The following is a 24167-nucleotide window of genomic DNA, read 5'->3' as shown; positions in this document are numbered from 1 at the left end:
TGAAAGCGCTACAACGAAGCGCTTTTTGCGGGTCGGTTTCAGGATTGTTGCAGATTGTCTACGACGTCGTGGGTTATGGCAAATTAGTAGCGTTTCCAAATAGCAACCATTGTGCTATTTTGAAGCCGTGCGAAATGGCCCTGAGTGCTCTGGAGGATTTTACATCTCTTTGGGGTTTTCGGGCCAAGAAAGTTGCACACTTGTCGAAACCGTGGTTGATCTGTGCAATGCAGAGATGACTCAGGCGGCCATCACCACTGCTCCAGAGCTCCTGCTCCTGCCCCACAGAGTGCCTCTTGGTTTATCAAGGAGAACGGGACAAGGGAATGGTTGGGTGGAAAGAGCACAAGGGGAGGAAATTTTGAAGTGAATGCAACCAAGCACGGATCAGACCCAGGCTTGCTATTTCCCCCCCTGACAGCAGAAGAGCTTCTGCCAGCATGCTGATTTCCCTGGTGGAGCTCCATGGGGTGGGGCAAGACAGAGTCTGTTGATGCCCTCAGATCACTGGATTGTGGGATGCTGTAGAAATCACCAGAAACCCTGCAGTAAAACCCTGGAATGACACAGTCATGCAACTTCACGTTATGTGGCAGGAACTGAGGAAGCTGCTGGTTTAGTAAGCCCTGCCCCTCACAGTCTCCCTCCTTAGAGTGATTATGGTTATTCCATGATGGCAAAGCAAGCTCTTTTCTCTGACTCGGGGATCCTGAATGCCATTGGGCATCTGTTAGCAAAAAGTTCGTTCAGATATGGCATAGACAAGACACCCCCTCATGCATAGCAATTCAAGTTACAAACCTGAGCAGAAAAAAGAGCCCAATTCAAAAACATAAAAAACACAAAAACATTATTTAATCTTCATACAGTAGTTTAACTATAGTGCACAAACACGGCTCTCTTTCATCTCTCCTTTAGTGTTCCTCAAGTTCATGTGCTGAAGTGAACAATCATACAACACTGAACAATTCCACCCCCCCCCCCCCAAATAATAAATCAGATGTCTGATATTCTGGAATGTGTTGTGGTCCATTCTTAACATTATAGCAGCATTGAATTTTATTAACGTGAACAACAACAACAACAACAAGGACCTTAAAAGTAATCAGCCTCGCTTTATCCTCAAAGCTGCTTTAACAAGCAGGGGAGCCCATATACTCTAATTGCTATCCCACAATTTCATTGTTCTGTTCTTAACTCTAATTTTGCAGCTGTGGGTTAAGTGGATACTGCAGCTTTTAAGGACATGAAAGCGGAGTACATCTGTGCAGCAGGAAGCCCACCATCTCTAGAGTGGATGTGTTTATGGTGCCATCCGAGATTGCAGAACGGCTTGCCATTCCCTCAGTGCTACAGAAATGACTTTCAACCCATTATTATTTAAAACGAAACAGAAAGAATTGTAGACAATGAAAGCTCAGGTGCTGAGACCCTTGTTTTGCATGGAGCCTTCTGAGGCAGTCTCTCCTGGTTCGTCTGGGGCAATGGCAAGGGGCACAGGGACATGTCCTATTCAGGTTGCTCGTGCACTTTTAACAGTTGCAACATTTAGAAGACCTGCCACAAACTGTATTGCTATATTAACCTCAAAGCAAAACAAGAACCTTGACCATCAACCTGTGTGAAGTAACCGTTTTAAAAAAATAAACATATAACAAGGAGCCCAAGCCCTTTACAGTCAACAGTTGAGGGGGACACAAAACAGCATGCTCCCTGAGTATTATATTCTATGTAACGAACAGTTAAATAGTATTTAATTCACTATTGTGCTTATCAAACTGACAAGTTATTCAAGAATACGAACAAGCTTGCAAGTGTCAGTTTTGCTTTGTGTGCTTGCAAAAATGTGTGGATACGAAAAAGGCACATCAAAAGCCTATGGCCCTGCGTGAAAGGTCAAGCACATTAATAAAAAAGAATTTCAATTATTATTTATAATAATTCAGTGGGTTAAATGTGAAGGATCAAAACTGCAATGTAGATATCCCTAGGCTTACCCTTCCTTGGCCTGTCTATTGGGAACAGTTAGCATTGGGTCCCAAACAACCATTCTCTCACCTGCAAACACTGGTCATCTTGGAGTCAGGTTGAGAGATGTTTGCCTGACATTTCTTCCGAATTCATGTTCATAACATAGATGCCATGGCCCCTTCACGGGTGAAAGTCAATTCATCAAATGACATTTTACTTCAATATTCTATTTGGCAAGTAATTCCTTTTTTTAAAAAATTATTGTAACCATTATTAAGAACTATCCAAAACCTGCCTGTTAAAAGGCACATAATGGCTGCACAGTAGTAACAAACTTAGCAGAACAAAGTCTCTTTTTTTGCATCAAAAATAATAATATTAATATTATTAATAATAATAAAACACATATTTCTCAGTGGGGATAAGCCTGTGGCAACATTCCAGTCTCTTGCCCACAGAATTTGATCCAGTAATATACATCCAGTGCTTCCCTTGACTGTGTTAACAGAGAAGCAAAATCTGTCATTTCCCCAGTAACGTGTTTTCTTCAAGGGGTGGGGCCTTAATCTTCAAGTTCAAAGCTTGTCTCGTTGGACAGTTCGCGATGAGATCGCCTGGAATTCCGGGAGTATTTCAGATTCAAAAAGTCACCCAGTTCATCCAGAGCTTGCAGGACCTGCAACACAATTGCACTCTGTTAGAAATATTCAAAAGGATGACAATTTCCCTCGTTTCTACTTAATAACTTGAGCAGAGGACTCCAACATGGTGTTCACGGGCACCACAGTACGTACTAACACATTTCCTGATGCCCACCAAGAGTTTTCAAAAAGTGGGTGGGGCAAGGTGGGACTTCTGATTAGCACGGCTTCGGTTTGGCCACTGGAGATTTGACTGGCTGTGCAGATTTTAAAAAATAATATGGCTTTGGCAGCTGCTGCCATCACAAGGATGTTCACTGTGGGGGTCATTTTGTGGCTATCTCCACCTCTGGCAGCAGCCCATCTGTGGTGTTAGATTTCTAAAGGTGTCTGCAGGGGTCCCAAAATGGATTTAAGTATCCACAGATGGGGACATTCTTGACTATCGGAATATATGAGGCATAGCATGTTCTCTGAATCCCTAGCTTTCATTTTCTGAAATAAGTAGTATCCTTTTTGTACAGAGATAAGGGGGAAATCATATATCTCCATAAAAATAGGAGCTAGTGCAGCCTTTTTGAACCTTTTGACCATGGAGTGTCTGCGGAAATATTGTTCAGGTGTCAGGTTACCAGGAAATTATGCCAGCTAGCCACACCTCCCCGCCACATGCCTTTCCCAGGAAGTGGGAGGAGCTCGGGTGGCAAAGGATTAAATGGCTGGGGGCCCTCCCTTCCCCACACCCTTCAGGCCCATCATTGGTCACTTTGGGAGGAGGCAGGTAAAGTAAAAGGTAAAGGTATCCCCTGTGCAAGCACCGAGTCATGTCTGACCCTTGGGGTGACGCCCTCCAGCGTTTTCATGGCAGACTCAATACGGGGTGGTTTGCCAGTGCCTTCCCCAGTCATTACCGTTTACCCCCCAGCAAGCTGGGTACTCATTTTACCGACCTCGGAAGGATGGAAGGCTGAGTCAACCTTGAGCCGGCTGCTGGGATTGAACTCCCAGCCTCATGGGCAAAGCTTTCAGACGGCTGCCTTACCACTCTGCGCCACAAGAGGCTCTAGGAGGCAGGTGAAACTGCCCAAATAAAGGTAGAAATACAAAAAACACAAACAAATAAAACCCTTTTTCTTTCACAAGGCCAGAGCCGCCATTTTGGACCCCCCCCCAAATAAGGGGGGATAAATAGGCCTTAGCCTACCTTGACACTCTGTTTTCTTTATCAGCAACATGTGCATGCAATTGTTATTCCCTTTGTAGTTTAGGGGGAAAAAAAGAACCAAGTGCGAGCCTGCATGCCCCCACTAGCCAGCCATCGCTGGGGGCCAGGGTTCGGCGCTCAGGGCTCCCCCTGTGACCAGTTTTAAGCTTTTAGTTAGCGCCATGGGATTGATTTGTCGCTGCCATAGGGGTTTTTAATGGACTAATACTGTATTTTATTGGCCACAAGCTAGTTTACTGAGAGCGGCAGGATATAAATCGCAACATAAATAAATAAAAAAAACCCAAGTTCCCCCAGCTAAGTATTGATGATGAGACAAATATGAAGCCATTGGTACTATGAATCACCTCCACAACATGTGCAGAACATTATGCTGCTAGGCCATGGGTTGTGCTTACCTTCTCTAACATCTCTCGAGTATGAGCAGCTGAGACACAAAAACGAGCCCTGGATTCTGTGAGCGAAGTCGCTGGAAAGCCAACGATAACCACTCCAATGTTTTTTGATAACATGCGTCTTGAAAAAGCCCTGGGTATATAAATGAGAAGAAGTTAATTCTCTCAAACTGGAGGGTAACCTCCCCAATAGAAATTTTACTGCACAAAATATAATTTGTTTCCCTGCAAATATTATGTAAAAACTTAAGATCTGGGATACATCAAGATGAGTGACCATGTTAGTCTGTCTGTAGCAGAAGAATAGAGCAAGGGGTTTCCACACCCGTTAAATGTAGCCAGTCGAATGTAGGCGTTACATTCCGGCCCCTTCACATGACATCGCCCAAATCCAGCGTCTGACGCTATTTTTACTAATGTGTGGAAATGCCCTCCCTTTAAAAAAGACTACAAAGAGCAAAAATCCCATATGAAAGAATTCCCAGATATACCAACTTTATAAAAAAAATGTGATTACATTTTCAAAGGACATATCACTGTGTGAAAAATCCTTGCAATTCAGCATTTTATGAACTCTGAAAAATTAATCGAACTACCTGGGGTACAAAGAGATACATACCCAAGTTTTCCAGGTACATACACAAGCAGGGGGACAACAGGAGAGTCTTCATTGCCATAAATGATGAACCCTAGTTCATGCAGTCTTCTTCTGAAGTATCTTGTGTTTTCTGCTAGCTGCCGTACTCTGAGAAGTCCTAAAACAGGAACCATGAAGTCAATAACCACAGAAACAATTCTATTTGAAGGCTGAAGACAGAACAGCCCCCCCCCCCCCGCATGTCACCCCACAATTGAATTTTTATACGGCAAACTGATTTCTGAGCACAAAAATAAATACTGTGATGATAGAAGTTATATATAATAGCTGACACATTCAAAACATGGGGGATTCTATGGAGCTCACAAATAAGGTGTCCAAGTCACACAGATGTTCTAGGAATGACATTTTCCCCTCCCCTTTTCAAAGCAAATGCACAGGCTCTGCTTGTTAATAGCTCCTAAACAAGGCATAATGGAAATTTTAGCCCACAACAAGCAACCCCACAATTGACTAGCAGAGTTTTTTCTTCCGCTTTGCTTAGCAGAATTCAATTATATTATTAAACTAGATATAAAGCCCATTTATAAAAATGGGCAAGGGAGTAGAGGGGCGGTGAGGGCGCCGTGCGCCGTGAGGGAGGGGTGGTGGGAGCGCGCTGGGTGGGGACGGGTCGGTCCGGCGGTGGGCAGCGGAGTGCGCACAGCTAGTAGGGGCTGGGGGGGGGGGTAGGGGTAGGGGAACCATGCATGCTCGGGACTCGGCGCATGCGTGGTGTCTCATGGTGGGGGGGTGAGGCTAGCATGAGGGAAGGAAGCCACACATACGCAGTAGTCCGCGCATGCATGGTTCAGTTGGTGGCTGTGGCAGCAGCCGGGTGGGTAGCCTGTCTGTGGCGTCGCTGGGGTGCGGGGGCGCAGAGCGGCCTGGGGGAGAACGGGGCGATCTTGGAGAGGGTAAGTAGGGGCGCGGGGAAGGGTGGGTGGGCAAAGGTTCGTGTTGGGGGAAGGGTGTGTGTGGGGGGAAGCGTGGTGGAGTTGCTGGGCCTTGGGGCGGTCGGCGAGGGAGAAGGGTGCGAGTGGTGGGATGGTGCATTGGCTGTGGGGAGTGGCGGGTGCAGGGTGGGGGGGACGGAGAGTGAGATGCTGGGGGGGGTTGGGTGGGTAGGAAGTTTTGGGGTGGTGGGGGGTGTTTAGTGGCGGGCGGCGGCGGCTTACCTGGGTGGGTGTAGGGCGCAGTTCGGCAGTGGAGGGGCGCTAGGTGCCCCTCTCGGTACGGCGGAGCCAGCAGCTGTCGGGTGCAGGAGCCCGGTGCTGGTGGCGTCGCCGCGGCAAGGCATAGCGGGAGGTGGGAGATTCCGTCCCCGCTCCCCGGGCAAGCTGAGAGGGTGTGCGGCTGGAAAGGAGCAGGGCCACCGCGTCTTTGACGCGGCATCCCTGTTCCTTTCTCCGCAGCGAGGCGCAGTCCATGACGGGGAATCAGGCAATGCCTACTTGGTCCCGGAGTGAGTGACACCCCTCCGAGTTTTTATCCTGGACGTCGCCCACCCCTTTCTCCTCCCAACTTGCCCTTAGCCTTTTATTTAATACTGCGGAGCGGTTTACAGATTGTTCTGACATGCAAACCCATCCAGAGTAGCATTCAAAATGGGGTTGCAAATTGTTTCTCAAACAGAAATGGAGCCCCCCCTTAGTAAGTGGGGTCATAACAGCACCTCCTTCTCTGTCCTGGTTAGTCTCATGACTTGTGCTTAAAGCCCATTGTGGTGTGACCTGGGTCTGGGAAGGCTAAAGACCATGGGTTTGTGGGCTGAAAGGACGGACTGTGGGCAGGGGGCTATGACCTCACTAAGTGAATCTGGGCTAGGCAGCCTGATCTGCCTCCACGCAAGCCTGAAGTTCTGCACTCTTCAGAATGAGCAGAATGGAAAAAGAAGTGTCATGCAAGGGGAAGTAGGTAAGCGGCAAAGAAGCCTAAGAAACCCTATGATGTGGAATAGCAAGAAAGCACCAATGCTGCTGGACTACATATGCTTTTCATGGCGATTTGCTTGTGAGATGGTTAGCAGGACAGCCCAATCTCGGAAGCTAGGTGAAAAGAGTGGCCAGACGACGCAGGCTGCAATGATGAATAAACTGTCTGGGGCAAAAAACAGACAAGCAAACAAAAACCTCCCCGAAAATGTATCAGGAAGTATTTTAAATCATTTTTTTCAAAACGGGAGAATCCTTCCTCCAAAGTAAAGTTTTAAAAATACATTGTTTATAATAAATGTAACAAAACCAGCAAAAAGTCTAACAACTTGCGGTAAAGTTGATTTTGATGCCAGAAGCTCTGGTAAAGAAATATTCTCAAATGAAGCAAAGACACGGCATCTTGTGGCATTTGTTCACCACCTGACTGTGCCATCACAGCACTCTTCAAGGAAGCCTTGATCAGAATCGGCTTTACAATACGCCACTCTTTCCACAGAAACTACCCAAAGCACATCCTGCCCCACCTCACTGAGGATTATTATTATTCTGCAGTGTCTGCAGAGTCCTTTCTAATTAGCACTCCCGCGCACCACTTCAAGCCTGCCGATTTAGCATTTCCCTATTTTAAAAAAGAGAGTAATTACCATAATCCCTTTACCTCTTTGGTTTGAGAAATAAGACCTTTTAGCTTGCCCCCAAACTGGAACTAAAGGAGCTATAAATAGATTTACATGGCTGTAAATCAATGGCCTTTCATCTTGGCTATGTCGCTGATTTACATAAGCAAGCAAATGATTATTGGTTGACCTCTGCACGTGCAGATCCCAGATACAAGGATGGATGGACTCAGATCCTAGCTGTATCTGAAGAAATGAGCAGGCACTTGTAAAAGCTTCTCTCCTGCGCAAATTCTGTTAGTCTTTAAAGTGTTGCTGGACTCTGGCTCTTGCCTTCATTTCCTTCCTTCCTTCCTTCCTTCCTTCCTTCCTTCCTTCCTTCCTTCCTTCCTTCCTTCCTTCCTTCCTTCCTTCCTTCCTTCCTTCCTTCCTTCCTTCCTTCCTTCCTTCCTTCCTTCCTATACCGCCGCTCCTAGTGGGCTGGCTCGCAGCGGTTCACAGAAAAGAAAATACAATGCTATTCAATGAGACCATATATAATAATATTAATAATTCCCTTAAAAACAATGCCCAGCATCATACAAAATGGCAGTATACAGTGTGACCTAAAAAAGAAAAGCTCTCCCCACACTCCAGGGCATTGGTCTTAGTGCTCGTAGGGCTCCTGGAACAGTCTAGCACCAGGCCGAGGAGCCGGGGGGAGGGGAGGACCTGATCACACACCCCAGGATCCCCTGCCTGACCTCAGTCAAATTCCTGGCAGAAGAACTCCACTTTGCAGGCCCTGTGGACCTCAGAGAGTCCTGCAGGGCCTGCAGCTTGTCTGAGAGTTCATTCCACCAGGTAGGGGCCAGGACCAAAAAGGCCCTGGCTCTGGTTGAGGCCAGGCGTGCCTCTCGAGGTCCCGGGACCCTCTTGGAATGTGAATGCACTTCCTTAATGCTCTTTTCTTTCTTTCTTTCTTTTTTTTTACTCTGTTGTTGGGTGAGCATTTCTTTGCATAGGTCTTTGCTTTTGTTGCCGAGACAGCTTGCTTGGATATGTAACAAGGTCTGGGAGCACCAGGTTCAAATCCTTTCCTGCTATGAATGTCCCTAGGCAGTTTCTCTCCACCAGTTGTCCTCACAGTGGTGCTGGGAAAAGGGAAGGATTGGAAAGCAATTTATGCCATGAAAAGGGCAGGATAAAAATGCAATAGATTATAGCAGTTTCACCTCCCTACAAAAAGTGCTGTACTCCCCCAAAGTATTGAGGACACCATGAATGACGGGAGACGACTCATCATTCACATCTGAAACTGTGTAATCATCTGTGCATTCAAACTGTCTCTGCTAGAGTGCTGTACCTGCAAATCTGAACATTGTTCACCATCATCAATCTACACCAAAACCTTTCCCTAGTAAACAAGATTTTGAAATGGACACTTTCACTATTCAGTGTTGTTTGATGGTGAAGAGCCCATTTATCCTGTCTGAGGAAGAGTGCCTGCCTGACTCTTCCTTGGAGTAATTCTGTTTAAACCTCCAGAAGATGTTCCTGACAGAGCGGTTTCTCATTGGAACAGGCTTCCTCGGGAGGTGGTGGGTTCTCCATCTTTGGAAATTTTTAAACAGAGGCTGGAGAGCCATCTGACGGAGAGGCTGATTCAGTGAAGGCTCAAGAGGATGGCAGGATACAGTGGATGAGCGAGAGGGTCGTGAGTGCAGGGGGTTAGAGTAGATGACCCATGAGGTCCCTTCCAACTCTGATTCTAAGATTCTATGATTCTATAAGTCTAGGTCTCCGATACAAAGACTAACCAGGGTTGGCCCTGCTTAACTTCCAAGATCTGATGAGATCTGGCTAGCCCAGGCCACCTAAATCAGGCCTCAGAGTTCATTTCATCTAAGCCAAATGTACTCAAACTTGTGTATTTTAATTTTACAACCCAGGCATAATATTTCCAATGCTCAGGAATGTACTAAGTGTCCTCACTTCCTCTAAGCCAGTGCTCCCCAACCCCCGGGCCGCGAACCGGTACTGGGCCGTGGAACCCTCGATACCGGGCTGTGGCAGGGGGGAGGGAGACGTGGGCACAGGCGTGCCTCCGTCCCCCCCCCCCCACGGCGTGGCACTTGCTGTTCCATGAGCGCCACGCTGTGTGTGGGGAAGGTGCAGGCGCCGGCAGGCACAAATACGCCGGAGCGGTTGCGCCCGCCGGTGCATTGTCGCCTGCGCCTCCCTCTCCCCCCGGTCCCCGGCCCGAAAAAGGTTGCTCTAAGCTATTCAGAGATGCCTGTTACATCCCCCACAATTTCTCCCAGAAAACTGTTCTACCCAAAACTAGTATGTATGTATGTATGTATGTATGTAATTATATTTATATACTGCCCTGCGCGAGGGCTCAGGCTATTTTGGAAATATCCCCAGACTCTTGCTTTTAGCAACAATCGGAAAGCTTTTTATTAAGATGCTTTGAATGTGTGTTTGTGTGTTTGTTACTCTGTCGCAGCTGGTATTTGTTTGAGAACCACTGGAGAGACAGTTAAGTTTTTTTGTGACCCCACTGCTGCTGATTTGTCCATGGAAACTAGGAAACCTGGAGGAGACTGGGATGCCTCCTGAGCAGATTTGCACTTAAAGAGTACCTAAATGCTAGAGAATCTCATTCCATTTCCATTAATTCGGCAAGACACTGAATAAAGGTTGATAAAGATTCTTCATCTGGGGGAAGGTCTCCCTCTGCCAAAGAAGTCTTCTTGGGGCCAGTTCCTTCAAGTAACAGAGTGATGAGATCAATCCTCACTTTGCTTACAAAAAGTCAATTAGCTGGGCTGCTATTCTTCCCTCCTCTCCCCCCTTCTTGTAGTGCTGATGGCTTCAACTTCTTTCTGCCCTTTGCTGGATGATACCGATGGGCAGGTTTAGGGCAGACAAAAGGAAATAGTACTTTACACAGAAGAAAAAGCACATTAGCACCTTAAAGAATAACAAAATTTGTGGTAGGGGATGTGTCTCTTTACATTTTGGAGAGTGGAGTGATTTCAGATACAAAATATAAGGACAGATGGACTCGAATTTACACAGAGAGTGAACAAACCGTACGATTCACTGCCAGAGGATATAGTGATGGCCACTGTAATAAGAGGATTAGACAGATTAATGGAGGATAAGTCTACTAGGCATGGTGACTGTGGGGAACCTCCACATTCAGAGAATCCCAGAGACAGGAGGCAACCTTAGGGGAAGGCCTCGGCCTCTATGCCCTGTTGTTGGTGGTCTAGAGGAACTGGCTGGCCACTATGTCAGACAGGATATTGGACTAAATGAACCACTAGTCTGACCTAGCAGTGCTTTTCTGATGTTCTTATCAGGGCCTCTATGACCTACTTGGCCTCTATGACCTACTGCTGAACCTTCAGAGGAACTGGTTGGCCACTGTGTGAGGTTTCCTAGACAGCAGGTGTCTGAAAAGCACCAAAGAGTCACAAGTTCTTTCAATATGCATTGCCATTTATATTTTGCATCAAAAGTTTCCGAAATGTCTAACACACTCTATTCTTGCCCCCACAGTGAAAAGTGCTGTAGACATATCATTTCCTTCAGCCTCAGGGTTGGGGTGTTCTTGTGGTCTCTTAGTAAGCTGGGGTTTATCTACAAGCAGAATTTAAGTGGAGGGAAACAGAACAGTCCCCTTGCAGCCTATCACCAGGGACATCCCTGGGTGCTCTGATTCAGCCAGCTTGAAGCTCAAAAGAGGGTCAGGCTTCACCTTCCAAACTGTCACCGGCTGTCTCTCATGCGTGATCTGCCCATCTTTCCATCCAGACCCAGGGGAACAAACCTCTGCAAACTTGCAAAATACAATGGCCCACAAAGCAGTTTGTAATTAAAATAAAACACACACACACACACACAAATACATACACTTCAAGCCTAAAAGTGATTCTAACAACCCACAAAGCATCTTACCCAACAGAATGTGCATCTGATCAAGCAGAACTCTTCAGCAAAAAGGAGCTTGCCTACTCGCATTGCTCAAGGCCAGGAGACAAACCGCGCGAGGGAATGCAGCTGAATGCATCAGAGGACAGGAGCTCCCAAAATGGCAGCAGGAGTGGGGCTTCATTGGTAGATGTTAATGGTGCAGAACAGGGCTCCCCAACATGGTGCCCCATGATGCCTGCCAGAGCCTTCCCTGGTGACCACCAAGTGTTCTTACAAAGGAGATGAGGCCAGGTGGAGCACCTGCCCAGCATGGCTTCTGACTGGCCACCAGAGATCCAATCAGCTGGGCACGCAAAATAATGTTGCCATCATTGGATTGGCTTTACTCTCTTCCACTCCTCTTTCCCAATGTTTTTGTCAAATTACCCCTTTCTCTCCTGCACCTGGGCTTCCTCTGTGTGTGTATGTGTGTGTGTGTGTGTGGGGGGGGGCTACACTCACCGTCCTGTAACAGAATTCAAAAGGTGTTCACAAAGGTTCAAAAAATTTGGGGACCCCTGGTAGGGAAATATGCCACTGGGCTTGGTCCTGGGTCCGGTACTTTTAAACATTTGTATCAATGATCTGGATGAGGGGGCAGAGGGGCTCCTCATAAAATTAGGCAGCAGCATACACTGCCATCTAACACAGAACCCCTTTCACCCAAAGTCATTGCCCTCTCCTCTCCTGAAACTTGAAATGGGACCCTCTGCTGGGGTTACGGGCATAAGGTTAAAAATATGGAAGTATGAATACCTTACAGGTATTTTTAAAGCCTGTGCCACTGACTCCCACCTCTACACCGCTAAAGAACTTTGGACAAGATCAAATTAAAAAATACATGATTGTTTGTTTTAGGTCAGCACAAGGAGATAATAGATAATGCACACAATGGATAGTGCACTTTAATTGCACTTTAGAAGAAGATTTTCCTGTTCTGCACAGGAAAATCTAGCTGCCAAAGCACACTGAAAGTGCATTATCCTCTGTGTGCGGAATGGGTCGAGGTCTGGCAGGCAAGAAGGACTCCTTCAAGTAGTTGCCTGAAAGGGTGGAGGTTCTTCCTCCCCAAGCCCCCCCCCTTTCATTCCTGACCTTACTCTTTGCAGTCCAGAGACCACGCACTGGCCTGTCTGCCTCCTCCCCTCCCCTCCCCTCTGCTCTGCCTGCTTCCCCCCCCCCCCAAAAGCGTCTACATACTGCTGAGCTATTTTAACACACACTAACAGATATTATGGTGACAGGTTCTCTGGAAAAAACCTCAGGGCTTGAACACAATTACATGATGCAGCTCTTCGACATCATCTCATGACAACTCTCCGGGGGCATCAGGCAGGGAGAGAAACATCTGGTATCAAACTGGCGTTACAAGCCATAGATGGAAACACCTTAAAAAGTTTTGTGTGAGAACAAAACCAATACTGTGGAAGAGCTAAGAATCTGGTGGGTGGTCATGTTGTTCTGAAGCAGCAGAATAAAATTTGAGATCAGTGACGCCTGGAAAACCGATCAACTTTTGCATGCGTGCAACTGGAGAAGTGTGCAGATTAGATCCATTTCACCCTCACATCATTGCTCCTTACGCTGCAACCTTCTGTGCAACTTCCTAGGACAGGTTCCATGGCATGAATTAGAGTGCTAACTCTACCAAAAAATTAGAGTCCAAAAGCACCTTTAAGACCAACAAAGATTTATTCAAGGCGTGAGTCTCATGTCTTGAATCAATCTTTGTTGGTCTTAAAGGTGCTATTGGACTCTAATTTTGTTGTGATACTTCAGACCAACACGGCGACCCACTTGAATCAGGGCTAACTCTAAAAGACGTTGTGGAGAAGATTCCTCGTGCAGACACTGCTTCTAAGTCTTCTCTCAGGTCTAGAGAAACAATGTTGGGAAAGACAGTGCAACATTGCCCTCCTTAGGCAATAATGTTTAACAAAACCATTCCAGGGATTTCTTGTTTTGCATCAGGCCACGGTATTTGAATAAACCAGAATAATTATCTTCAATTAAGTACCGAGTCTGTACTCTCTCACTGGTGAGGCAGAACGCACTGGGGTGGATCAAGGAAACAGATTTAGGACTTCTCAGCGTACAAAAATGTTTTTCAAGTTATCATTTGTCCTCCTTCTAAACCAACCCTCTTTCCTCTGGTGCTACACTCCTAGAAACAGCACAAACAATTCTACAGGAGACAGAAACTAAATGACAACCCTCTCTTGCCCCTATATCATCTACTTGCATCTCCTAAATCAATACAGTTCATTTGGCTGATGGTAAGCCCTTGATGTGTGACATAGCCCCACTTGCTGGGTTGTGTGAGCCACTGACTTTTTTGGCTGCTTTTTAGAATGACCCACAGCCAGTGTGCATGCAGCAGGAAGGCAAGGCAAAGTTACTCATGTTGGAGTGCACCATGCCAGGGCATGACTTTGTGGGGGGATAGGTGTTACAGTATCCCCTGGAAGACAGGCACAGAAAATGGCACAAAAAGGGCAGAGACTCTCTTCAATGTACTGTTTTTAACACTATTTAGAAATACTCTCGTCTAAGCTCCAAAAACAATATTTTCTTTGAAAAAGAGCACTTGCGTGCCCCAACAGATGGAGACAAGGGCATTCTTGAATGCCAGCTTGATGTAGTGGCTAAGAGCAGCAGCTTCTAATCTGGCAAGTTTGATTCCCCGCTCCTCTGCAAGCAGCCAGTTGGGTGACCATGGGCTAGTCACAGTCCTGTTAGAGCTGTTCTTTCAGAACAGTTCTCTCAGAGCTCTCTCAGCTCCATTTACCTCACAGGTGTCTGTGGTGGGGAGGGGAAGGCCACTTTGAGATTCCTTCAGGTAGTGAAAAGCGAGGTATAAAACCCAACCCTTCTTCTATCCCTCGAATCGCATCAGCATCTGCTTCATCAGGCAGCTTGAGGTACCCCCACAGGGGCCTGCTGATGAGCACAAGCTGCTCCACTATCTCTGAAACCAGACTCGGCCTGTCTCCTGGCATGGAGGATCCTGGGCACACGGGCTGGTGGGCAGTGTGGTTCCTATGGATATCATGGTGCTTGCCAACACCTTTCCTGGTGCCTATCAAGTGTTTTTGGAAAGCAGGTACAGCCACGTGAGGCTTTTGCCAAGAGCAGTTTCCAATTGGTTGTGCAGTGAAGAATCTTCACTGGCGCCCGAAGGGAAGCTGCGGGGGCCATTCTGTGGCTGGCTACACCTCCTGTGCCAGCCATTTTGTGGCTCTGCCCGCCATGCTGTGTCAGAATTCCAAAGGGGCCTGAGGGCTGAAACAGCCTGGGAGGCCCTGGCAGAGTCTAGTGCAGGGGTAGTCAAACTGCGGCCCTCCAGATGTCCATGGACTACAATTCCCAGGAGCCCCTGCCAGCATTCGCTGGCAGGGGCTCATGGGAATTGTAGTCCATGGACATCTGGAGGGCTGCAGTTTGACTACCCCTGGTCTAGTGTTTGTCCAAAACTATCAGGTTCTCCAGTTCAGTAGGTGTTGGGAGGGTGTTATTGGAGGTTTGGTTTTTGCCCAAAACCTGCCAATGAGGTAGGTCCACTCTTACTCTGCTGTCTGCTGGCCAGTACCTCCCATCACTCCTAAATCGCCAAGAACGAGCATCTAGTGAGAAGATAGTGAAGAGTGCTGTGCAATCAGCAGGATCCAGGATTGCCGGAAGTGAACAGAACAAGCAGTTTGAGTAACCACAGGCTGGAAGGACGAGCTAAGTGAGCTGCCAGCCATCAGGGAAAGGACTAGGAAGTTTCAAGATAAGAATTAATTAAAGTAATCATCCCACCGACCAAACCAGCACGGAAAGCCCCAAGTGCAATAATCTATACAATGCCCTAGGTCTGTTATAGAAGAAATGCTGCAATTACACATTTAGTCCAATGTTGCATGCCAGTTCTATGATGCTATGCCAACTGCATCCTGCTATGATAATTCTATTATTGACTCTCATATAATAGTGAGATAATTCGCAAAGGTTATTGAGAAGTTAAAGACAAAGCATCGGTGTGCATCTATCTGACAACATGTACATGTACATGAAAGCTTACCCCCCCCCCCGAATATGGACTCAAATTTTGAACTAATGCTTCAGACCAACACAGCTCCCACCAGAATCAGTCTAGAACTTTTAATGAAATTCACTTGAAAAATGACCAGCCAGAAGATAGTACCACTTCTGGCATATGACCGACAATATAGAACAAGACCCCATTCTAGTGACAAGTGACTGGTGAGAAGATGACACCAGTTCTGGGGTCTCTCGAAGTATGTGTTTAGAAGTAGAGGAGATCAGACTCAAGATGAAGCACTGACAGCTGATAGAGGTGGTATGCTCCCATCCAGCCAAGTGCGCAGACTATCCTAGCCTGCGCAACCAAAAACTGCTGAAATAGCTGGGGTGGGTTAGTCACAATGATGGAAAGGGGAGGGGATTTCAGCTGCTCTCTCCTTGCTGTGACTTCCCAAAATACTGTCCAGAGTAAACAGAAAGACTATGATTGGAGCCCCCTTCATGGATTGCTGCCTTGTCGTGGCGAAGGGGTCTTGTAGCCCAGTGAAGCTATGAGCTATGCCGTGCAGGGCCCCCCAAGACTGACAGATCATAGCAGAGAGCTCTGACAAAAGGTGATCCACAGGAGAAGGAAATGGCAAACCACTCCAGTATTTTTGCCATGAAAACTCTATGGACAGTTCCAAAAGGCAAAACGAGATGACGCCGGAAGATGAGCCCCTCAGGTCGGAAGGTGTCCAATATGCTACTGGGGATAAGCAGACGGCTAGTACGAGTAGCTCCAGAATGAATGAAGCAACTGGGCCAAAGCCGAAAGGACGCTGAGTTGTGGAAGTAACTGGTGGCGAAAAGACAGTCCGATGCTGTAAAGATTTTTATTCCATAGGAACCTAGAAGTCAGATCCATGAATCAAGGCAAGCTGGACGTGGTCAAACAAGAGATGACAAGACTGAACATCGACATTTTAGGAATCAGTGAACTAAAATGGACAGGAATGGGTGAATTTAATTCAGATAACCATCAGGTACACTACTGTGGGCAAGAATCTCTCAGAAGAAATGGAGTAGCCTTCATAATCAATAAAAGAGTAGGAAAAGCAGTCTTGGGATACAATCCCCAAAATGACAGAATGATCTCAGTTCGAATCCATGGCAAACCATTCAGCATCACAGTAATCCAGGTCTATGCCCCAACCACTGTTTCTGGATGATACTGATGGGCAAGTTTAGGCCAGACAAAAGAAAATAGTACTTTACACAGAAGAAAAAGAGTTCATTAGCACCTTAAAGAATAACAAAATTTGTGGTAGGTGATGTGTCTCTTTATATTTTGGAGAGTGGAGTGATTTCAGATCCAAAATATAAGGACAGATGGACTCGAATTTACACAGAGAGTGAACAAAATGTAGGATTTACTGCCAGAGGATATAGTGATGGCCACTGGAATAAGAGGATTAGACAGATTATGGAGGCATGGTGACTGTCTACTAGGCATGGTGACTGTGGGGAACCTCCACATTCAGAGAATCCCAGAGACAGGAGGCAACCTTCTAGAAGCAACACCAAAAAATGACGTGCTTATCATCATGGGGGATTGGAATGCTAAAGTAAGAAGCCAAAAGATAACCGGGATAACAGGCAAGTTTGGCCTTGGAGTACAAAATGAAGCAGGGCACAGGCTGGTAGAATTTTGTCAAGAGAATACAATGGTCATAGTAAACACTCTTTTCCAACAACCCAAGAGACAACTCTACACATGGCCATCACCAGACGGTCAACACAGAAATCAGATTGACTATGTGCTCTGCAGCCAAAGTTGGAGAAGTTCTATACCATCAGTAAAAACAAGATCAGGAGCTGATTGTGGTTCAGATTATCAGCTTCTTGTTACAAAATTTAAGCTTAAACTGAAGAAAGTAGGGAAAAGCACTAGGCCAGTCAGGTATGAACTAAATCATATCCCTGACGAATATACAGTAGAGGTGACAAATAGATTTAAGGAATTAGATCTGATAGACAGAGTGCCTGAAGATCAATGGACAGAGGTTTGCAACATTGTACAAGAGGTAGCAAATAAAACCATCCCAAAGAAAAAGAAATGCAAGAAATCAAAATGGCTGTCTGAGGAAGCTTTACAAATAGCTGAGGAGAGAAGGGAAGTGAAAGGCAAGGGAGAAAGAGAAAGATACACCCAACTGAACGCTGAATTACAGAGAAAAGCTAGAAGAGATAAGAATGCCTTCTTAAATGAACAGTGCAAACAAATAGAAGAAAACAATAGAATGGGGAGGACCAGAGATCTTTTCAAGAAAATTGGAGATATAAGGAGAACGTTTTATGCAAAGATGGCTATGATAAACGATCAAAATGGTAGGGACCTCACAGAAGCAGAAAAGATTTTTAAAAGGTGGGGAAATTATACAGAGGAACTATACAAGAGCAAGCTTAACATCCCTGATAACCACGATGGGGTAGTTACTGACCTGGAGCCAGACATCCTGGAATGTGAAGTCAAATGGGCCTTAGCAAATGGGCCTTGAGTTTAGTCAAGGCTATGGTATTCCCAGTTGCAATGTATGGCTGTGAAAGCTGGACCATAAGGAAGGCCGAGCATCAAGGAATAGAGGCTTTTGAACTCTGGTGCAAGGCGAATGAACCGGTCAGTCCTAGAGATCAGCCCTAACTGCTGCTTAGAAGGCCAGATCCTGAAGATGAAACTCAAATAATTTGGCCACCTCATGAGAAGGAAGGACTCCCTGGAGAAGAGCCTAATGCTGGGAGCGATGGAGGGCAAAAGAAGAAGGGGACGACAGAGAATGAGGTGGCTGGATGGAGTCCCTGAAGCAGGCGGTGCAAACATAAATGGACTCCGGGGAATGGTAGAGGACAGGAAGGCCTGGAGGATCATCGTCCATGGGGTCGCAATGGGTTGGACACGACTTTGCACCTAACAACAATAACCATGATTGGAGCATTTGGAAAAAGAAAGGAGGAAGGTGACTGGACCTCTGACTCATCAAAAAGGCCCTCTGAAGGAAACATGCATGAACACACAAGAAGCTATATTGTCTGAGGAAGTGTGCATGCACACAAAAGCTCATGCCTGGAATATATCTTTGTTGGCCTTAAGGGTGCCATTGGACACAAATTTTGTTGGGCATGAAGCAGAGATATACTGAATCAGGCCATCACGGCCTACCCAGACTGGCACCTGCTCTCTACATCCCAGGCAGAGGCTCTTTTATATTACCATATAAGCCCACCCGCAAATAAGCCGAGGCACCTAATTTTACCACAAAATCTGGGCAAACTTATCGACTCGCATATAAGCCGAGGGTGGGAAATGCAGCAGCTACTGGTAAATTTACAGGGTGGCCTAAGCACTTAATCTATCATCACAGCCTCTCCCATCCAGCCTCCCCCCCAACAAATACAGAAACGTCAAGAGGATGAATAACTCCTGGCTTTTGTACTTCGCTTTTCACCATCTAACCAAAGGAGTCTCAAAGTGGCTACAATTGCCTTCCCTTCCTCTCTTGATGTCAGACACCCTGAGAGAGCACTGACAGAACTGCTCTGCAAGAACAGCTCTGGCAGTAGCACCAAACAGTGCCCCCCCCCCCGCTCCAGGCCAGCCAACCAGAGCAGAACAACAGTACCCGAAGTTGGCAACTTACTACAACAACAGCTACCAAACTGGGGGCTACAGTGCCCCCCCCAGAACAAAACACTGAAATAAAGACCTCTAAAACTGAAAACTGAAAGAAAGAATTGTAAAAATCAACTTTTAAAAGAAACACAACCCCAAGAAGAAAAAGCAAACAATGCTGCCCCTCAGATAAAAGAAGAAAAAAACACTTGAAGAAAGAAACAGTAAATCCCAAAGCACCCCGAAACCCACCCCACCCACAGAAACCAAAAGAATAGGAAAAGAAGGGGGGGGGATATCAAAATCCCTCAAACCATTGATGTCCTACAAGCAGTCTGAGGAAGCTCAGCTTTCAAGATCTTTGCAGAAGGCAATGGTTGGCTGGGAGCAACTATCTCACTTGCAAAAAGTTCAGCTTGCAAAGGCAATGCTATGATTGGCTGGCTGGGAGCAGGCTATTGTTTCAATTACCGTATTTGCCGGCGTATAAGACGACTGGGCATATAAGACGACCCCCCAACATTTCCACTCAAAATACAGTACTATGGGCCACTATGGGCAGCTATGTCTATCCCAACTGAAGTGCACCCGGCGTATAAGACGACCCCCCCACTTGGAGGCATGTTTTTCAAGGGGAAAAAGTAGTCTTATATACTGTACCTGCATATAAGCCGAGGAGGGCTTTTTAGTGCTAATAACTATGCTGAAAAACTTGGCTTATATACGAGTATATACGGTACTTGTTGCCTGGGTCTTTTAACTGGAGATGCCAGGGATTGAATCTGGGATGGTCAACATGCAAAGCAAAGGCTCTTCCCCTGAACCATAGCCCTTCCCCTCATCTCTCAATTTCACCCTCACATCATCCAGTCCTCAGTGGGGAAAAATGCTACTACTACCAGAATAGTATCAGTGGGGGAAACTTAGAGAAAGGCTGGCCAAGAGTGGCTGGATGAACACTTCCATAAAGTGGTTGGGCTCAAGGAACAGAACAAAGTTGGCGTCCAGTGGCACCTTTAAGACCAACAAAGTTTTATTCTGGGTAGATGCAGTTGTGTACATGCATCTGAAGAAGTATGCATGCACATAAAAGCTTATATCCAGAATTAATGTTTGTTGGTCTTAAAGATGCCACTGGACTCAAACTGGCCTGGATGAACACTTGTCTGGGATGCTTTAGGCTAATCCTGCACTGAGCTAGATGGAACTGTTTGGCCCCTTCCAACTCTATCATTCTGGGCTGAGAGGAGGCAGCCACAAGCCTGAAGCTGCTTTGTGTGTAAGATCACTCCCCTCTAAAAACATACACAAACATTTATTGGGCAAAAATGTATGTGCGTTGGCCCCTTTCCCCTGCCTTTTGATGGCAGACCTGGGGAAAAAAACTCTCTTCTTGCATCTGAGTATTTACTGTAGATGGTTGGTATGAATGGAATTTCTTTTACACAACTTCATTGCCAGTCGTTTCACCAGGACCTTTGTAATCCACATTCTGCATTACGGCACGTCACAACTTAGACAGGTATTGGTTTGTTTACATTGTTTTCCAGTTCTGCAAGCCTACTCCCACAGCATCGTTTATGGGATGTCTTATGTTGCCTTGGTAATAAAGGGGGGGGGAACATGATGAAGTGAATGAATAAACGAATAGTGACAGGCACCGGTTGATCCAATATGGGTTGTGAAACTTTCATGCAGCCGTGTAAATAATACGATTTTTACCGTAGGGCAGTTTGAGGATGCAGAAAGGGAGTGGGGAGGGGCTATAGTTGCTTCTCCTTGTGTGCTGTAATTGAAAACATAGAAGAGCTGTTGCGAGGTGCAAAAACTCCTGTTGTGCATAAGAGCCCTGCTGGATTGGACCAATGGTCCATCAAGTCCAGTATCCTGTTTCACAGAGCAGTCAAACTGTTCCTGTAGAGCAGTGGTTCTCAACCTTCCTAATGCTGTGACCTCCTTTGGGTCGCCACCATGGCGGCGGCGGCAGGCTTGGCGACCCCTGGGAAAAGAGTCGGTCAACCTCCCTAGGGGTCGCAACCCCCAGGTTGAGAACTGCTGCTGTAGAGGGCCAACAACAGGGCATGGCGGCTTAGGCCTTCCACTGATGTCAAGAACACAAGAAGGGGTCTTCTGGATCAGACTAAGAGACCAACTGTTAAAAAGCCCATCTAGTCCAGCATCCCATCTCACACAGTGGCCAATCAGTTCAGCTGAATGGCCAAGAGGGGCTATCACTACATCTGCTGGCAGCAATATCGACATTTTAATCACTCTCCGTATCTAGTAATACTTCCTTTTATCTGTCCTGAACCTACTACCCATCAGCTTGATTGATTGCCCTTGAGTTCTAGTATTTTGGGAGATGGAAGAAAAACTATTTGTCTGTTCTCTTCAACACGTCTATAATTCAATAAACTTCTACCGTGTACTTCTCCCAGTTGTCTCTTTTCTCAACTGAAAAGTCCTAGACCCTTCAGTTTTTCCTCAAAGGGAAGGTGTTCTGACCCACTCATCATCTTGGTTGCCCTCCTCTGTACATGTGATACAAAATCCTCATGTAGATCCCCAGCAACAAATACTTGGGTTTTTGTTAGGTTATGGCACCTGACAGAAAAACCTCACAGAGACACCAATTCTGCTACCATTGACTGGTTGTTCTTCCTCTTCTGTAACTTTTGTCCAATCTTGTGCCTGGCAGGAGTTCAGGACTGCTCATGAGAGGCAGAGGAAGGTGTGGGCGGTTGTTTACTTGAGGCCAGTTTTCCAGACAGCTCTGTAGCAGAGGAAGGCGTGAAGGAGCAGTAGGCTACAAACCACGGTTCTGCATTGGCATGCAACTCTGAACCAGAGGTAAGAGGAACTGTGATTAATAAGCTAGTTTCAGATGTCTGTTTCGAATCCTTGTACTGTAGACATAATTCGAGGAGGGTTCTACACCTGAATGACCAACTGATTGAATTAAAATTTGAATTAAACTTTGGTTTGGGCACAAACTGGTTCACAAGACAAAATACATCATGAATTTGGCCCAGTTCCTTTGCATCAAACTAAGCAAACAGTTTAAATGGCTAGCAGCCATTTCAGCAGTTGGTGAAGATGCAAAATAAACCAGCCCAAAGTAGTCAGTTCATTTCATGGCTTGGTTCAGTTTCCTGATTGTGCCCATCTTTAGGTGTTTGTTACGTCCAAACTCAGCCTGTGATTATCAATCTGCAGGTACTCTCTTGAGCAGCTGTGATTATTTGCAGTGCTCAGCAATCAAGTAGGGAGCGCATTCGTGGTACAATAACCCATTTGGGTTAATGAGTAAACCCTGTCCCTCAATCTGATATCTGATCTGAATGCACAGCAGAAATGCTTACATAACAGCACACTAAAGAGTTAGCTGAACACTCATGTCCAGTATCAAATCACACTCTCACATATCTCTGATCAGTCAACAGCAGGTACTAATAGCTAAACAAGTTACAGAATAACATGTAAAAGCAATATTTCCACAGAGATATGAGAACTGTATTTGCTCAAACAAAAGACAAATGGTGATGCTTCAGGTTATAGATTCCAGAAAGCTCTCAAATTAGCCATGGTGAAAGGAGTGGTGGAAATACTGTGTGTAGAATCCTCTTTAGTGGCTGGTGGGAAAGAATCCTTGAAATTTACACCATTAGTTGATTACAAACATCAGCTAGGGCAGTGGTCCCCAAACTTTTTATCACCGGGGACCACTCAACGCTGGGGACCACTCACCGGGGACCACTCAACGCCTTTTACTGAGGCCCGGTGGGGGGGGGTAGTTTACTCCTGTACTCTCAACCACTGCCCTAGCGCTCTCTGATCACTATGGTAATGTTTAAACATCCCTTCAAAATAAGATACAGACACGCCACAACAATGAAGTGTGTTGTAAAGGGCTGGGGGGGATGAAGTAAAGGGCCGGGGGGGAGAGAAGGCGTCCTTCGGGGCCCACCTCCAATTAGTCGAAGGACCACATGTGGTCCGCAGCCCACAGGTTGGGGATCGCTAAGGTAGGGAACCAGGGCTTAACATATTCCAGAAGCCAGGATGCTGTGGGACCTAGCCGTTTCATGGTGGTGCCAAATATTGTTAGCCATGATTTTATGGTAATATATCTCCGCAGTTCCTCGTGTTCAGTACAAAGGTTCGGAGTCAACCAGTTTTTCCACTGGTGAGCACCCAAAGGGCTGCGTTTGAGTTCATGGGACCTGCACTGATAAAAATCACATCAGATGGGACCTGTAATTAGGAGAGAAACTGGCTGCACTGAGCAGACAAGCTAGCTTATTTATCATTTCATATCAGAATGGATGACAAAAATAAATGTACATGAACCTCTTGTCATTACCTGCTTGTGCATCTTCAGCTTTATGCCATTTAGTAGTGGTAGAGGAATTCATTTCTAACAGAGTTATATATCTAAATATATATATTTAATATTATATATATATATATATATATATATATATATAATTAATATACAACTAATGTATTATATCCAATAAATGTTTGTCCCTCTTTCTCTTGCTCCAATTATGGAGTGACACATAATGTCACATTTTGTTTGTACTGGGAAGTGATGTCATTATGCTGTAGGAATTTGCTCTCCTCTATGGTTTTCCCCAGAGACCTATTCTGCACTGGTGCTGCTGTGCTGCTGACGGGGGTTTGGGCCAGGGCAGGTTGCCCACCTCATCCCAGGTCTAGACGAGGGAGCATTTTTGCCACTGCACCTGGTCTGCCCCACACAAGGCAGCTGCGACGGGGAGGTCCCGTCGCACTGCAGTGGCTGATTTTGATTTTTAAGAACCGGGTATTGAGTTACAATTCAATACCCTATACTTAAAAGTTAAAAAATAATTCCCTGGACGGTGGAGCTTTCTGGGGCACTTTTGTCCCTTCCAAGATGTCATAGTCACAGCTGTGGGTGGGAAGGAGATGCCCCAACTCTTCCCTTCCCTATGACCCAGGCCTGACATATGCCCCAGCAGCGCTCAGGGCCCCAGGGCAAATAAGGGCCTGAGTCCGCCATGTTGGGATTGTTTTCAAAGTCTTTTAATGGGTATTTTAATGGGGATAAGACTATTG

General features: G+C 46.2%; 1 protein-coding gene across 2 annotated transcripts in view; it reads right to left on the bottom strand.

The window, feature by feature from the left end:
- Positions 1-833: 833 nt before the first annotated feature.
- The window catches only part of SPTLC3 (serine palmitoyltransferase long chain base subunit 3), a 116338-nt gene continuing 93004 nt past the window's right edge, over positions 834-24167 (bottom strand). For both annotated transcript variants that reach the window (XM_077316120.1, XM_077316112.1), the window contains exons 10-12: positions 4852-4987; positions 4236-4365; positions 834-2647 (exon numbers count right to left, since the gene is read on the bottom strand). In XM_077316120.1, the coding sequence (XP_077172235.1) occupies positions 2534-2647; positions 4236-4365; positions 4852-4987 (380 nt within the window). In that variant the 3' untranslated portion in view covers positions 834-2533. The remainder of the gene's footprint in view (positions 2648-4235; positions 4366-4851; positions 4988-24167) is intronic.

Source organism: Paroedura picta, chromosome 1 (assembly GCF_049243985.1).
Source record: "Paroedura picta isolate Pp20150507F chromosome 1, Ppicta_v3.0, whole genome shotgun sequence".
NCBI lineage: Eukaryota > Metazoa > Chordata > Lepidosauria > Squamata > Gekkonidae > Paroedura > Paroedura picta.
Note: the sequence above shows the minus strand (reverse complement) of the source record. Positions and strands in the feature narration are given on the sequence as shown.